The sequence below is a fragment of the Aedes albopictus genome, chromosome 1, assembly GCF_035046485.1.
Source record: "Aedes albopictus strain Foshan chromosome 1, AalbF5, whole genome shotgun sequence".
In the NCBI taxonomy this organism is placed as follows: Eukaryota; Metazoa; Arthropoda; class Insecta; order Diptera; family Culicidae; genus Aedes; species Aedes albopictus.
Window position 1 is genome coordinate 208,698,413 of NC_085136.1, and position 16,723 is coordinate 208,715,135.

Genomic DNA, 16,723 nt, shown 5'->3' on the forward strand with positions numbered 1-16,723 from the left:
GGTAGTAATATTGGACCCCTGTTGTTTCTAATATACGTCAATGACATAGCGAAACTGAACTTGAAAGGACAACTGAGGCTTTTTGCAGATAATACGGCGATCTCATACGAAGCCAAGACTGTCTCAGAACTATATCGTGATATGTCTCATGATCTAAAATTGATTATGCAGTATCTCGAAAATAATCTCTTGGCGCTGAATTTGCAGAAAACCAAAATGATGCTGTTTGGAAAAAGAGTGACATTAGACGCCACAATGGGGTTGGTTATAAATGGAGCTACTGTCGAAGAAGTAGACAGATTTAAGTACCTAGGAGTTTGGATTGACAACAGATTAAAATGGGATGTTCATATCCGAGAAACAGTCGCAAGCTGCTCATCTTTATGCGGAATCCTGCGGAGACTAGCATCCTACGTTGCTCGACACGTTCTCCTGAAAATGTACTATGCTTTCATTCATAGTCGATACCAATACGGTATAGCTGCATGGGGTACAGCCAGGTCTTTTTTTACGCGGTTTTCATTTACGCGGCCGCGTAAATGAAAACTCCATATAAAAAAAATTCATCGTCTTATTTTTGCATGATTCGTCGAGAAATGGTGAGACTTTTTTTACGCGGTTTTTCGAATTTTGAACTGAGTTTTTTTTTACGCGGTACGTATCCCCCGCGTAAAAAAAAAACCTGACTGTACATCTTGCCACACGTACCTGAAAGAAATGCAAGTGGAACAAAATCGGTGTGTGAAAGCTGTCTATAATCTCCCTTTCCTGCAACCTACAATTACGCTATACAATACAGATAATAACATTCTGCCAGTGTTGGGACTCTTCACGTTCCAGATAGGAATGACCATGTTCAAAGTCGTTAACAATTTCAACCTACACCACAACTGGATATTCAGCGGCGCACGACATCAACATCAAACAAGATACGCTCATATGCTACAACGAAGTGGTTTTAGAAGTGAAGTAGGAAGACGAAGATTTATCAATATTGATTGGACCTAACATATTCAATCAGCTTCCAGAATATATAAAAAAACTCAAACTCAATCCTAGAATTCAAGAGATGTTTGAAAAGTTATATTAAAGATAATGTTAATAATTAATCATACCATAATGTATAAGAGCACACTAGATTTAGCTTAGGTCAACCTAACGACCCTTTAAAAGAATGTAATTCATTAGGGATCGTAAGCAGGTACACCTAGGATATATGCTTTTTTCCAATAAATTGGATTGAATTGAAAAAAAAGATTAGATTCTCTTCTGCTCTCACCAATCTGTACTGCTCTCTGTCGAGCCAGGTCCCGACAACAAGCATTCGACTCCTAGATTCATTATCTAATATCTTAATGGAATCCGTTTGTTAGCGAAATGGATTTCAAGGTTACACAGGCGTTTAAACAGGGTGATTGGCTAGGATATTTTATGATGAAGTCATGCTGGATTTAAGGAAATTTCATGGGTAATTCAATGACATTTTCAAGCAACGTTTCAGGAAGATTTCGAGAGGCTTCATGGAGCTTTACGGGGATAGCCGAGAGCTCTAATGGGCTTCGCAGGCTTTCAGGTGAGCCCCAATGGGTTTCAGGCGGTTTCAAACACGTTTCAAGTACGTTTCGCTGGATTTAAGAACGTTTTCGAAACGTTTAAAAACTCCTTGCAGAGCTTCAGGAGAGTTTAAGAGTGGTTTTGGAGCAGTTTCAATGCATTTCAAGGAGTTTCCGTAGGCTGAAGATGAATTTCAGAGGCGTTACGAGGGGTTTTAAAACGTTTCATAGTTATTCAGTGGAAATCTTTGAGGGTATCAAGGATTTCCATGGAATTTCAGAAGGTAGTTTCAGAAACATTTCAAGATGTTTCAGAGCAAATCCGAAGTTTCAGGGGACCTTCAGGAAACACCCAGAGCGGTTTAAGGACAGACTTGTTAGAATCCCAAAATGGCCGCCATAATGGCCGACTTTGGGACCTAATCACGATTTGGAGGGCACAAATCTCTTCGTAAACAAAACCAGCGCACCTGATCTTCTTATTTTAAGCTTATTACAAGTGAGCAAGAGCAGAATAATAAAATGCACTGTTGTTTAAAGCTTGCTTCTTGAGATTTGTGCGTCTGAAGTTCTGATGCACTGTTGAAGCGGGATTTCAAGACGTTTGTCCTTAAAAGCGGTAGAAATGGATTTTAATGGAATTTCCAGAGGCTTCGGGGGATTTCAGAAGTGTTTCCAGAGAGGAATCTTACTTCGTAATAAATGTACAGCCCCTAGACTATCAGCATCGATGCGATCAGCCCCAAAAGTTAGTAAAATAAGCCACATACTCTGTACAAATACAGCACAGCAGTCGTTCACGAAGTGCCTCAGGGGACACAGTAGTTGTAAAAAAAGAATAAAAACTAAAAAAAACAGTTTTGACCTCTCGCTGTACAATAAATAAAATTTGTATCCACATAGACTAACACATCCAGGTTTTATCTAGCTTTGAGTTCAAAGACTGTACACTGAATTCTTTTTTTACACGACTTTTTTTACGCGATTTTATTTTGCACGACTTTTTTACGCGATTTTCTCGAAGTTACGCGACTTTTTTTTACGCGATTTTAATCATTTGCGGAGGGCAAATCGCGTAAAAAAAATTTCCTTTGGATTTTTTTTGCGCGATTTCTCGAAGTTACGCGAACTTTTTTTACACGATCTTTTTTTGCGCGAACGCATCCATCGCGTAAAAACAGAATTTAGTGTATAAGAGTATCCGAGAAGTCCCAAGAATATAGGCCATTGGATCTACAAGTGTAATACTTATAATAAGAACAATATAATTTCAACTCTTCATCGAATGACAAACTTTATCGTTTTCTTTTCTTCAATTTACAGCTCATCGACAATTCAACCTAAGCGGAATGAATCCCATGGCCAATTTTAGCTGCGCGATATAATTTGCAAACATTTCTAACCTTCAGCCTCGCAAGTACAAACATCCCACCCAACCATGACAGACGTATCGCCACCAACCCCACTGCCACAGTCGTCAGACTTCTGGCAGTTGCGATATTTTCTCTACCTGGATTTGCCACCGTCGTCGTCGTTGTCGTCGTCAATCGGATCCACGGGCTCCAACAGGCAGCTCTACGCCAACGAACCGGACAAAATGCTCTCAAGCTGGGACCTGTCGGCACCGGTGCCGATGTCGGAAAATATGTTATCAAACGCCGAGCAGACGCAACTGCTACTGTACGACATCCTAATCCCGTTGCTTGGAACGTTGATAATCGTGATGAACGTGGCCGTAGTTACGTCCAGTTTGTTGCTTCTGCGAAAAGGTAAGTTCTGTATGGCACTGCCAACACAGAGGACTTCCCGTAAACCATCTGACATAGTTGCGTTGCGAGAACGAACGACAGACGGAAGACGGGGACGGGATGACGTTGGGTTGTTCTAACGAGTTAGAGACGGTACCCCCGCATTAGAGTGCATAGTTGGGTAGTTTGCAGTTACCACGGTGAATGACGTCGGAATGCACTTTCTGCAATTTTGTAGCTACATCTGACATCCAGATACCCTGTCAGTGAGATAGACTTCACTAGTGGTAGGGCAGATACGGCAGAACAAGAGTTGCTCGGACGTCAATTCTGTAGCTCCGAGCAGCGTGGTTAGTACAATGCTGGTAGGTGAACTATTGGCCGCACTATTATGTGCAACTATTATTTTATTGACTAGTTTTATTAATTTTTCTCATTAAGAAAAAAAAAGTCAGACGAACCATTTTAAATGCAATTTTCTGCCGGGACCAGAGATGCAGTTGGTCACACGTTCGCTTCATAAGCGAATGGTCATGGGTTTGATTCTCAGCCGAGGTTTAATAAGCTTTTCCGCTGAAAATCTTTTAGTATTACAAATTCACTCGACTTCATTGGACAAACAAAAGTTATATTCGCGTAAGGACTTGTAAATGAATGATTCCTTCAGTGAGTATGATACTCCAAGGCATTCTTTGAAAATTCCTGCAAAATAAATTATTGTTTCAGTAGCTTCGCTGGAAATTCTTTCGGCCATTTCTTTGGGCCTTCCATCGACAAAAGGGGCTGCAAAACGGTGAGTCGAAAAGGAGATCGTCCGACATAGCTAGCTCTGGTTCTCACAAGTTTCTACCTCATGCTTCTACGGGTCAAGCGTTGACAAAGACCGCCAGCTAAGAGTTGTGAGCTATAGCTGGTAGTGCAGCCTGGGCACTGTTGTCCTTCTGGCTTCTGTTCACCAAAGAAGTGCGGCTCAAACAGCGTCTGAGCGGCTGAGTATGAAATGCTCCTCCTCCGGAAGCTATACCTAAGGTGGCAGCCTTACACACTTAATTTTGATTACCGAGTTCGGTAATTTTTTGACGAGAATAAAACTGCTGAGCACCGAACTCGTTCAGCAAAAATGCATTGTTTACCTTTTCCATACGATTTTGACAGTTGTTTTACTGAACCTCAGTAAAATCAATTACCGAAACTACCGAGATCGTACTGCTGTTATAATCTCGTCAAAAAAGTACCGAACAGGCAATTCAGAAATAAGTGTGCAGCACGGTGGATAGGGGACCTTAGGCCAATAAAACTACTACTAAAAACGTTACAGAAACAAAAAATGAAAGATTTCGAACTGATTCAACGGCACCGACTTTTAGCGCGAAAAAACGGACAAGAATTGGAACTTGGGATGTATTAACCGTAGCCCAGCAGGGTAAACTGGCACAATTAGCCAATTAGGCATGCCGAATGAAGCTTGAGATCCTAGGACTGAGCAAAGTTCGTTGGCCGAACTTTGGAGAACATGGATTGGCGTCGGGTCAAATTCTGCTATACTCTGGCCTACGAGGTGAACACGCTCCTCGTCACGAAGTTGGTTTCCTGCTCAGCGCTCACGCCCACGTTGCGCTCATGAAGTGGGAACCCAAGCAACACACATGTTATATAAGAGTTACGACAGTGCATGTTTTGGTTGTATAGAAGTTAATTTGACGTAATTCTAACATTATGCTAAAATAATGTCAAATAAACTTCTATATAACCAAAACTTGCTCTGTCGTAACTTTTATATAACATATGTGTTGCTTGGGAACCTATTAATGAGAGGATAATTGTAGCCAGAACACGGGTTCGAAACCTTACCATGATCCAATGTTACGCGCTAACCGATGCTGCCGCATTGCACGACAAAGAGAACTTTTACTTTAACGCTGTCGTGGACAAGATTCCGAAGCTTGATATCAAGATCCTCATGGGCAACTTCAACGCAAAGGTTTGTTCCGACAACTCGGACTATGTGCCCGTCATGGGACGCCATGGTCTCGGAGAAATGAGCGAAAACGGAAAGCTGTTTGCAGAGTTTTGTGGCAACAATGACATGGTGATTGGGGGATCGCTCTTTCCTCATCGACCATTGCACAAAGTGACATAGGTTTCCCGTGAAGACATAACGGGAAATCTAATCGACCACATCTGCATCAGCCGAAAATGGAGACGGAGCCTTCTTGATGTGCGGAACAAACGTAGCGCCGACATTGCGTCCGACCACTATCTCTTAATCGGCGAGATCCGACTGCTCATTGCCAGGATCCAGCGACTGGAGGAGAAAATCGGGCACCGGTTCAACACACGCCGACTGGAAAACGCTGCGGTGAAAAGGTCCTTCGTCGAGGAGCTAGAGAACCGTGCTGCGAATATTCCAGAAGGTGGAAGCGTAGAAGATCAATGGAGCGCCATCAAGAACGCCTTCATCGCCACCGGCGTGAATAATTTGGGTGAGCTACGCACCCGAAGAAAGCAGTGGATCACAGATACCTGGAGGAAGATAGAGGAGCGAAGGAATGCCAAAGCCGCGATAGGATTTATGATGATTTATGATGATTATGGAAAATTTGAGAAAAAACCTCTAGAGGAGTTTCTAAAGGAATCCCTGCAGAAAATTCTTGAATAGATCTCACATTTTTCTTGTAAAAGAATCCCTGCAAAGTGTCTAAAGAAATCAAAGGAAGACATTTTGACAGAAACACAGATTTTCAAAAAAAAAATCCTGAAGCTGTTTCTAAAGCGAATTTCGGAGAAAGTTTTGGAATAAATCCTTGGGAGATCGTTTGATAGAATGCTTAAAGGAGTTTCCGAAGGGTTAAAAAAAAAACAGTCCAGAAAAAATAGGGTGAATCTCTAAAGAATATTCTAAAGAAATCCCTGGAGGAATTTCTGCAGAAGCTCATACACAACTTTTTATACAACTGTTTGTGAAACTTCTGGAGGAATTTCTAGTGCAATTTCAGAAGAAATTGGAAGTTCTTATGTGAATTTCTAAAATCCTTGGAGGAATGTCCAAAGTAACCCCAGTGCAAATTTTTGAAGGAACTTTTGAAACATTTTCTGGAAAACTCTGACAGGAGTATGGCAGCATAATCGATCGCGTTCGCAATTTATTGTCTCGAGTGGAAATCAAAGCAATAGATGCGCGGGTGTTTAGTGTTCAGTATTGTGTTGTTCTTTGCTGTGCATGCATCGCTCCTGTAAGGGGTGAGTATGGCAGCATAATCGATAGCGTCCGTTATTGTCTCGAGCGGAAATCAAAACAATAGATCCGCGGGTGTTTATTGTTCAGTATTGTATTGTTCTTTGCTGAGTATTGTGTTGTTCTTTGCAGAGAAGAACATTAATTAAGGCAATTAGATGATCGGCATTGAAGCACAAAAACCACACAGCAATTGGTGAGATCTTTCCAATATTATTTATTTATAATTCTATTTCAGTATATATTTGCTATACAACTGCATATAAGTTGAAAATTCGCTATTTTCAAAATCCTTTCATCTATTGGAAGCTGCTTCAGTTCTGGGCTCTTTCTAAGTTGATGAAGGGATTTATGAATGCTTGCACGGACTTGGCCAGGTGTGTGGAGCTGAGTGAATCTATGACATTGTAGATAGTAGCGACATCAGCAATGTCAATGGATATATTCAACTTTGCAACTCCATCCAAGATTTGTGCAAGTATTCATGCTATGCTATGCTATGCTATACTATGCTATTTTCTAAAAAAACTCTGACAAACTTTGTGAAGGCATCGCTGAAGTTTTATTAAACATTTATTCAAGAAATCTACAGAGATTCTTGAATAAATTTTCAAAGAAATGTCTGAAGGAATCTCTGAGCGAATGTTTGAAAGAACCCCTGGTGGAATTTCTGTTCAAATTCATGGATATTTTTTTGAAAAAAAAAATGGGGTAATTTCAGAAGTAAATCATGCTAGATGAAAATACAGCGCAACCAGTAACCGTAACCATGCTTGTTACGAATCTCAAAATTGATGAATTTCAAAAGCAATTCGAACTGGAAAGTTTTTGAAGGAATTCGTTAAAGATTTCCAGGGTAAATCCTCGGATACATTATCAAATAACAAGCTAGTAAGGTAGTGGTTTGTTCGTTATTTAGCGAGAATTACTAATATACCTATACTAAAAACTCCTAGCCTTTTATTGACAACTCAGTTTTAATGCAATTTTTATATGTTTTGGTACATATTGGTATGCAATTTAAATGAAAATAAAAAAAAAGAAATGCTTCGATTTTATGTAAAATTCGATTTTATAGATATTTCGAAAATTGAAATGTCTACTAAATCGAAGTGTACTTGTTACTTGTACTCCAATGCACGGTGACATCATGAAGAATACGCTTTCTTTCGCTACTATTGAAAATTAGAAAAAAGAGGACTGTCACAAGTCAAATTCGACATATATTGGTCATTTTGTTTTCTAATTTTCAATAGGAACGAAAGAGAGGAATTTTCGCCGTAAGATGCTCTCCTGCACATTAGCACCGCTTTTAACTGTTCTTCATCTTGGTGTAACGTCTCAACTGGGACAAAGCTTGCACTATTAGCACTTCCACAGTTATTAACTGAGAGCATCCTCTGTCAAGGACCATTTTGCATATGTAAATCGTGTGGTAGGCAATAAGATACTCTATGCCCAGGGAAGTCAAGGAAATTTACATTAACTAAAAGCTCGTGGATCGACTGGGAATCGAACCCGTCACCTCAGCATGGTCTTCATGGATACCTATGCACATACCACATCGGGTATATGGTAACTGTGCTTAACTTCAACCATAAATGATTCAGCCAAAGGACATTCGACCAGATGGCATTCGGCCAAATGTCTTAATGGCCAAATCCCACTTTAACGATATCTAAATAGGTTTCAGAAATGTTATGTTAAGCTTAATATAGTTTTCAGGCTAATGATTTTCTACCTCCAAGTTGCACCTGTTAACTTCGTGAGTATCTGCTCATTCATAAATGAGCCAAACTGCCTACGATCAAATGAAATATGGGCAATTTAAATGAAAATCTTATTAGGTGTTAGAAAAGGGACACATTCACACCCTATGTTTTGTGATGTTCGCAGCAAATTTATAATTTCGCATGATGGCTCCACTACATATGACAGACATTTATATCGCTTTTCACAATAATCTACTCCAACGCGTACATTATGAGCGCCGGTAATTGAAACTCTTGCTCTTATCGTCACATTTCCGATTCATTTCCAGGTCAGCAACCATACACAACGTACTTGTTCCTGGGAAACGTTGCAGCATCGGATCTGCTGACGGGATTTGCCGTTCTGTACGGCCAGTACGCACCGAAGGAAATCCGCGGCGAGGATAACTGCTCCATTTTAATCGGTATGTAGTAGGCAGTCATTTTTTTTAAATAATTAGTCACTTCCCAAGTAACACAGAAAACATCTTTCAGAATAAACTTAAAAAAGACGTTGTAGTATAGTACTATAATCGTATTTGTACACATATTATGTTGAAATCATGTGTTAACTGTGTTTGGCAATACCAAGTTACTGAAAAATATCATCATCCTCACTACATGTTGAAATAACGTAAATTTAACGTTGGTTACACAAGATATTTGTGTCATCGTCTTCCTTCAATTGAAGATGATATGTATAACATCAGCAGCACATACTTATAACCTTTGAGCTCAAACATGTTATTAAAACGTTGTTTTTACGTATTAAATACGTTAATGTAAAACATTATCAGTTTGTTGTCTCTTCTCACTTACTTGATCATTATTTAATAAACATCTCTTTCACTTAAAAACACAAGGCACTCCAAATACGATAGCAACTTTAATGTTATGCTTTGCGGTTTGATCCCGCTACAAGTATGCTAAACGGGGTAACAAATGGGTATGTTAATAGTCTCTGAAAAACTTGGCGCAGACCACAGTCACCATGGCTCAAAATATGGGTGCCACCATTCAACTTTATATAAACGGCAGGACTTCTGTCACCTAAAAATCACTGGGGTACTTACGTGGCGGCTAAATCTCACTTACCATCACAGTTTTTACACTATTTTTGATCCCGTGAACAATTAATTAGTATTCGTTCTAGGAAACGCACTCCACCTTTGTTATTGTTATACCTATGTTCAAAATAGGTCATCCAAAACCAAAATGACATCGTCGTATTCTATTGGGAGGTAGATGTTCAAAATACGTTGCTGTGATGTTTTTTCAATGTATTTCATTCGATTCAAGTGATATTCGATAAACATGTTATTGAAATGTATAACAGTCGTAATTTGAACGTTTTTCCAAAATTTTGAGTTCTTCCATATATCAGGCCAGACCAATTACAGTGCCTGCTAAAAAGTTTCACACTACCATTTTTATATATAGCCGTTTGTCCATCTACTGATGTTTCTGCCTATAATCCATCTGGAACAGTTTAAATATGTAATGAAATAATATAATATCCTTTTTGATAAAGAAGACAAATTCTGCAGTCTAAAAGATCATCATTAATACATCATAATTGAAAATAACATCCCAAAACATTCTGACGGTACTTTGTCAAGAAGCCACCATGATGCATGTCTGAAAATCTGGTTGAAAATTTCTTACAAACCATAGATGCCAAAAATCTTGCCTTCTTATTTCCAATCCTATGGAAAGCGAATGAATTTATGGAGAGGAAAAGTGCTTATTTCACCATAAATTTTGAACGGCACATGAAATTAAGTCATAGTGCCCAAACATCGAGATGGTAAATTACAAACGAAATGTAAGGCCTGAAAATTATTTTGAGCCATCACCAAATACTGCATTTATAAAAGATGCCATATTTATTTACTGATTTCGTGCCGGCAATAAGTAAGTTGTTATGATGTTGCTGAAAAACATATTCTAAACATAATTTTATGTTATAATAATGTATTGAAAAACATCTTCAGTAACATCAAAGATGTTTTATAAGCCGCCATTTTTTGCGCTTTTTCGGTTATATAAGTGTATGAAAATGCGTTTCCCATATTTGAAACAAAACATGGACGTTTGTATGAAACATGCATTATATACAGTATTATAACAAATTGTGTTACTTGGGTTGATTATTAGGTTGTGTGTAATTCAATAGCAGTTGCATTTTTGCAATTGGAAATCAATTACGAGTTCACAACAGGTAGTGATTTGAATTACAAACACCATCTTAGGATCACGGACGCTACTATATCATGGATGCGCAGTAATAAACTTTTTCTGTGAAATTGAATTTTGCTAAAAGTAAATAAAATATCAGAAATGAATGCTACTAATTAATGCAATTGAGCGAAAGCATTTGCACGAAATACCCATCGCACCAAACAGGACTCATAATATTTTTGCGCATACACGCTAAAACTGCTCAGTACTAAAATGTGTAAGACCTACTCATAAGTGCATAATTTCCAGACCACACAAAAATGTGTGACAGTTACACATTCTCAAAAAACAGCTCGTACACTCGTCTAGATGTGAAATGTTGATTTTTTTTTGTTTTCCAAGATCACTAGTAAACCTATCTAGATTGGCGTACAAAAATTTTTGCGAATTTAACGATTTTGCGGACACTGGAGCTGATTTTGTAAATGTGCAAGGGTTACACATTTTTGGTGTAGTCTGGAAATTATGCACTTTAGTGCTGAGCGGAGTTAGCGTGTACTGTTGCACACAGCATCACAGCGAATTCTCAGAGGCAAGCATTGCGTGGGTTTCTGAGAAATGGCATACAGCGAAGATGATGATGTTTAGATGCACGGCATATCCGGCCAGTCCGGATGTGGTCGGTCACGTGGAAAACAAATTCCCGGAACGAAACACATTTCAAAATCAAAACTAGGTCGCGGAACGGCTGCTGCTGCAACGGAATGCGGTTCCATGAATAGCAAACCAACTGGAGTGTTCGTTCATGCCTTCACATACATAGGTAGTCAAAAGAAATGTAGCGAGATGGAAAATAAGTCAAATGTTCCACGAAATGCTTGATTATGGTGGAAAACAAGTGCGTTATTGCATTTTAGCTCTAAGAAATTAAACGAATCATGAAACTTAAAGTCACACTCCAATGTGGGGTTATAAGTCGAGTACATATAGATAATAATTCTTTTGATCGGCGCGACCACGTGGTCGAAAGGGCCACACGTTCGATTTATATGCGGATGGTCATGGGTTCAATACCCAGTCGCGTCACAGACACATTCTACGGGCCCCGTATCATCAATACCAATTTTTCAAAGTTGAGTTATGGAATATTTGACATTTTTATCACATTCTACATTACTTTTGTCATCCAAAAATGTATTCGACATGATATTAGTGTGACAATAAATATTAATTGAACGACGATTAAGATTAACATTAAAATCGTGATTTTAAGTCTTTTAGGCACACTTTTCATCCAAACTATCGTATTTTAAACACCAACACACTGATTTTTCAAAAGTCTTCCCTCATTTGTAGATAAATGTATGTAGATTTTTTAGCATAAAAAGATTTTTAATCGGAAGACTTTACAACTCTGAAATATGGCTGATCTATGGGTTTTTATTGCGTTGTAACGTCACGAAAAATCCACATTTTTTAATTTTATTCAAATACGCAAAACGTTACAAACATGAAATTTTGTATGCTCTTCGTACTCGAAAAGATCTTTCAAATGAGACTAAAAAAAAGAAAATCGGTTCACGGAAGCCTGAGTTTCACCTGGTTGAAGTTTGCGTTGTAACGTCACGAAAAAAAAGTTCTGTGGAAAAGACCAAATCTTTCTGGATTGGACGGCTTCTGAATTGGACAAACGTAGTTCTATATTCAAATAACTAATGATTCGTTCTCGTTGTGTATGAGCTCTTTTTCGAGATATCGTTTATAAATTGCGTACCATTGCCGGTTAATAAACTACGTAGATTTTTGAAGGACGAGGGAGATGGTGTTAGGCCAAAATCTACGATGTAATTGTACTGCGATATTGTAAATTTTTTTAATCGTAATCTAATACCACTCAAACCGAAAATTTCTGTGATATGAGTGGCCAACGGACGAAACACTAATGAAATTACTAAGTTATTAAGTTGGTCAAAGACTTACAGTTGATTGATAGTTTGATTTAAAGTTCCACCAACAGGCGGCGCTAGAGAACTTACAAATTTTAAATTTAATACATCTCAGGATCTCTTTTACATAGAATTACGATTTCTTCGACAAAGTTGTTTGGTAAGTTAATGACTTGCAGTTGATTTACCAATAGATGCGAGATTTTGCCACTAGAAGACGTTAATTTTCATTTTGCAAAAGCAGGCAAGGGATTAGAATTTCTTGAAAAGTATTCTACAAGCTGGAACTTTTTTCACTTTGGGCATATTGTATTCAAATCAAATTGTAATCAAAGATCAATATATAATTCTTAACTCTCAAATTTAAATTTAATTTGATTCACTTATTCCTTAGATATAAGAGTTAATAGAACACAGTCAAAAATATGATTCTGCTTAAAGCGCTCCATCTTTGTGTAGAGCTAACCAATCAAGTCCAAAATTTTAGAAATTACAGATAACAAGATGAGGAACTATCAGTCAAAATTTGAGAATTTTTGATATATTTTATAAAAAGTTACGGCTTGTTGAATGTGTTTTGGGTAATTAATAAAATTGGCATGCTTTTGAAAATTTGCAACTACCATCACTGTGTGGCAGAAATTTATACCATACGGCTATTGAACTGAAACTTTAGTGATCTACCAAACAACTTTAATGAAGCAACCATCTTTCCCATTAATCACGATCCTGAGATAAGTAAAACTAAAAATGTTTATACCCTCTAGCGCCTCCTAGTGGAAGGATTTGAAATCATACGGCCAGATACGGCCCATCAATTGAAAATTCCAACTGTCTAAATAGTTAGGATCTTGAATCACCGACAAACAGACTTAACACCTACGAAATTGAAACTCATATATCTCGGGACTCTAATTACTTAGACTTTAGACTTTTAGAATGTTGATGTCTTTGGAAAAGTTGTTTATCTTGTCAAAAAATTTCAGTTCAAAAGCCGTTTGATTCAAGTTTCTAACTGACTAGTGGTAGTTGAAATTTTGAAAAATAATACACTTTATATTTATTCAAAAAATATTCAACATGTTGTAACTTCTTATAAAGTGCCCAAAGATTTTGCCAAAAATAGTTTCTCAACTAATCAGTGTGTCTAAATCTCACATCCAATAGTAAATCAGCTGTAAGTTTTTGACTTATCAAACAACTTTTTTTGTCAGAATTAGGTCTATTTGTCTCTGGAATCACAGAAATTGATGCCCCTAAGTGGTATGCAGATCCTGTAACTGCTCGCACATTTTAAAGCGTTTTCAATTGAATCAATGACATTGCATAAAGTATTGAAAAAAGGTTTAATTCGACGGCGTGATAAGTTTTATGCTGCAAAATCTAAATATCTGGCGGTGCGAAGTAATGAATATTAACGGTTTAGTCTTTGGGACAATATTAGATGAATATGGGTGGTACTAGGCCGAAGATGGGTACCATTAACCTTCATGAAGGAGTTTTCATACTGCTGATGGAAATAACTTGGCCCTCCGAGCCATGTATAACAAAACGGATTTTCAATAGAATAAAGTTGCTCTTGGAGCAGTAAAAATAGAGCAAATTTTTCAAGATGTTGGTTGCGCGGTAGAGGGGGTCGAATTCTAGTGCGTTGTAACGTCACGCTACAAATACGCATTTTAAACAAGTTTTTCTAATGAAAACTAAATGTTAAACATGTCAAACACATCGGAAATTTTACAAGGAATCTGAATATGATAAAATATTTTGAGGTTTACAGTTTTTATGAACTATAGTGAAAAATCTGACTACGAATGCGAAGAAACGTTGTAACGTCACGGTAGAATGCGCCTTATCTCGACGGCGTGATGAGTTATATGCTAAAAAATTTAAATATCTGGCGGTGCAAAATAATGGATCTCAGCGCGCTAGTCTTAGGAACAAAACTAGAAGAATATGGGTGATTAATAAACCAAAGATGGGTGCCGGTGTCATTAACCTTCATGAAGGAGTATTCATACTATTGATAGCAATAACTTGGCCCTCCGAGCCATTTATCACAAAACGGATTTTCAATAGAATAAAGTTCCCCTTGAAGCAGTGAAGATAATGCAATGATATATTCACAAATTTGGATAAATTTAGCTGATTATTCTGATTCTAACATGATGTGCATTTTCGTGACGTTACAACGCGAGCAGAACCCTGTTTGAAACTGAACGGGCGTTGTAACGTCACGAAATGTAAAAGTCGATTATTCAAAAACAAATCCGAAATTTAAATGTTTTATTCCATTGAATTGAAGAACAAACCAATAAATTTCAATGGTGGAAAAAAATTTTAGAATATCATAAAAATCCGAGCAGATTTTTTAAGATGTTGGTAGCGCGTTAGAGAGGGTCGGATTCTAGCGCGTTGTAACGTCACGCTACAAATACGCATTTTGAACACGTTTTTCTAATGCAAACTAAATGTTCAATAGGTCAAATATATCAGAAATTTTACAAGGAATCCGAATATGAAAAAATATTTTGCGGTTTACGCTCGTTTTCATGAGTTATAGTGGAAAATCTGACTACGAATGCGTCAAAACGTTGTAACGTCACGGTAGAATGTGTCCACAACTTTTATTCGAGCCGATACAATCGTCGATTGACACTGACCCTCCTCTAACGAAACTGTATAATTGATGACGACCCACGGTTATTCAAATGAACTCCGGATGGACCGATGAGTAACAACAGTATAAATGAATTTAGCTTTCGCTACATTTTGCTTCGGGAATAAGAAGCATAATAACTTGCTATATTTTGGTCCAAATTCTAGACAAAAAAAAAATAGAATACGAAGTTATTAAATCAGTTAAAAAAACGCTCGGTATAGATATTATTGATAGGTCATTCACAACCTTATAACGGGGCCATCTCTCTCTCTCTTCTTGGCGTAACGTCCTCACTGGGACAAAGCCTGCTTCTCAGCTTAGTGTTCAATGAGCACTTCCTGGCTTTTTAACTGAGAGTTTCCTCTTCCAATGACCATTTTTGCATGTGTATATCGTGTGGCAGGCACGAAGATACTCTATGCCCAAGGAAGTCAAGGAAATTTCCTTTACGAAAAGATCCTGGACCGACCGGGAATCGAACCCGTCACCCTCAGCATGGTCATGCTGAATACCCGTGCGTTTACCGCCTCGGCTATATGGGCCCTATGGTAACTAAAAAGCTCGAATGCTCAACATTTATAGGAATCAAACTCTGGTCATTCTCGCATCACTGAAATGTGAAGCACTGATTGGCATTTATTTTCATTAAAACAAGAATAAATAGCTCGAACACAGCATCATGTTGAACTATTCAAATGTATCCAGTGTCATTAATGCGCACCTGTATTTATATCATTTCTGCCGTAAAACTTTGCGTGCATATTCCGCTCCGATCAATCCATTTATTGTTGAATTTGCAACTCATACGTCCATTATCATCATCCGCATCATCCACCGAGATATATACATTCATTTGAATTCAACCCCCTCGAAGCTTTATTTAAACACACGACACTAATGAGTATGTCGTCGGTGGAGCATCGCACTTGATCCGCCAGCTCACATCAATTACCTCCCACCACCAGAAGCGCAACACCCGACCCGATTCCTAACTGATATCGTATCCTCCTTGTTCTCCTCAACAGGATTAATTGTATCCACCACCATTGTGTCGGTGTACAGCATTGGATTGATCGCAATCGACCGGTACCTGTACATCGTCTACGGACTACAATACCAGCGCTACATCACGCCCAGCCGGGCGAAACTTTTAATCGCTGCAACCTGGCTCATCGGTAAGAACGCTTTTCCCTGGGCCCTGGGACCTGCCTCCCGCATTGTGTTTGTGCAAACAAATCGGGCCTTGATTTCAGCCTGCCCCTACTAGGGTGGGCACTATTTTGGTAAATGTTAGGGAAATCAAAAGTTGTGAACAATTATCATTTGACTTGACAAAAGAATGGATGCATAGGCTAGTGTGATTCAAGCTTATTTCCCCATATAAACTACCATGCAAACTTCAAATGAGTTGAGCACCGCCCAAATGTTAACGGATTTAGCTGAAAATTAGACCAAAGCGTCGTAGCGTCATACAGAACGAAAAGAGAAGGGTGCTCATGGCATTTTTAACATGTGGTATTTTGAGCCACGCTAAGGTAGGCTTAGTGATAAAAAATACTTTCGTTCATTAGGGCGAAGGTTACTCGGCCGAATGGTCATCAGGACGCATTATAATTCAGCAGTTATGGAACTGAAATTGAAACAGTT

The 16,723-nt window shown here is 38.4% G+C and overlaps 2 protein-coding genes across 9 annotated transcripts in view; one reads left to right on the top strand and one right to left on the bottom strand.

Annotated features, from left to right (window-relative positions):
* LOC109430287 (uncharacterized) overlaps nucleotides 1–16,723 on the bottom strand; it is a 225,532-nt gene that overhangs the window by 68,884 nt on the left and 139,925 nt on the right. The gene's annotated exons all lie outside the window — the stretch shown is intronic.
* LOC109412401 (5-hydroxytryptamine receptor 1A-like) overlaps nucleotides 1–16,723 on the top strand; it is a 62,931-nt gene that overhangs the window by 27,598 nt on the left and 18,610 nt on the right. The window contains exons 2-4 of one of the 2 annotated variants that reach the window (XM_062846171.1): nucleotides 2,877–3,322; nucleotides 8,578–8,712; nucleotides 16,102–16,251. In XM_062846171.1, the coding sequence (XP_062702155.1) occupies nucleotides 2,992–3,322; nucleotides 8,578–8,712; nucleotides 16,102–16,251 (616 nt within the window). In that variant the 5' untranslated portion in view covers nucleotides 2,877–2,991. The remainder of the gene's footprint in view (nucleotides 1–2,876; nucleotides 3,323–8,577; nucleotides 8,713–16,101; nucleotides 16,252–16,723) is intronic. The other variant, XM_062846172.1, reaches the window with a different exon arrangement.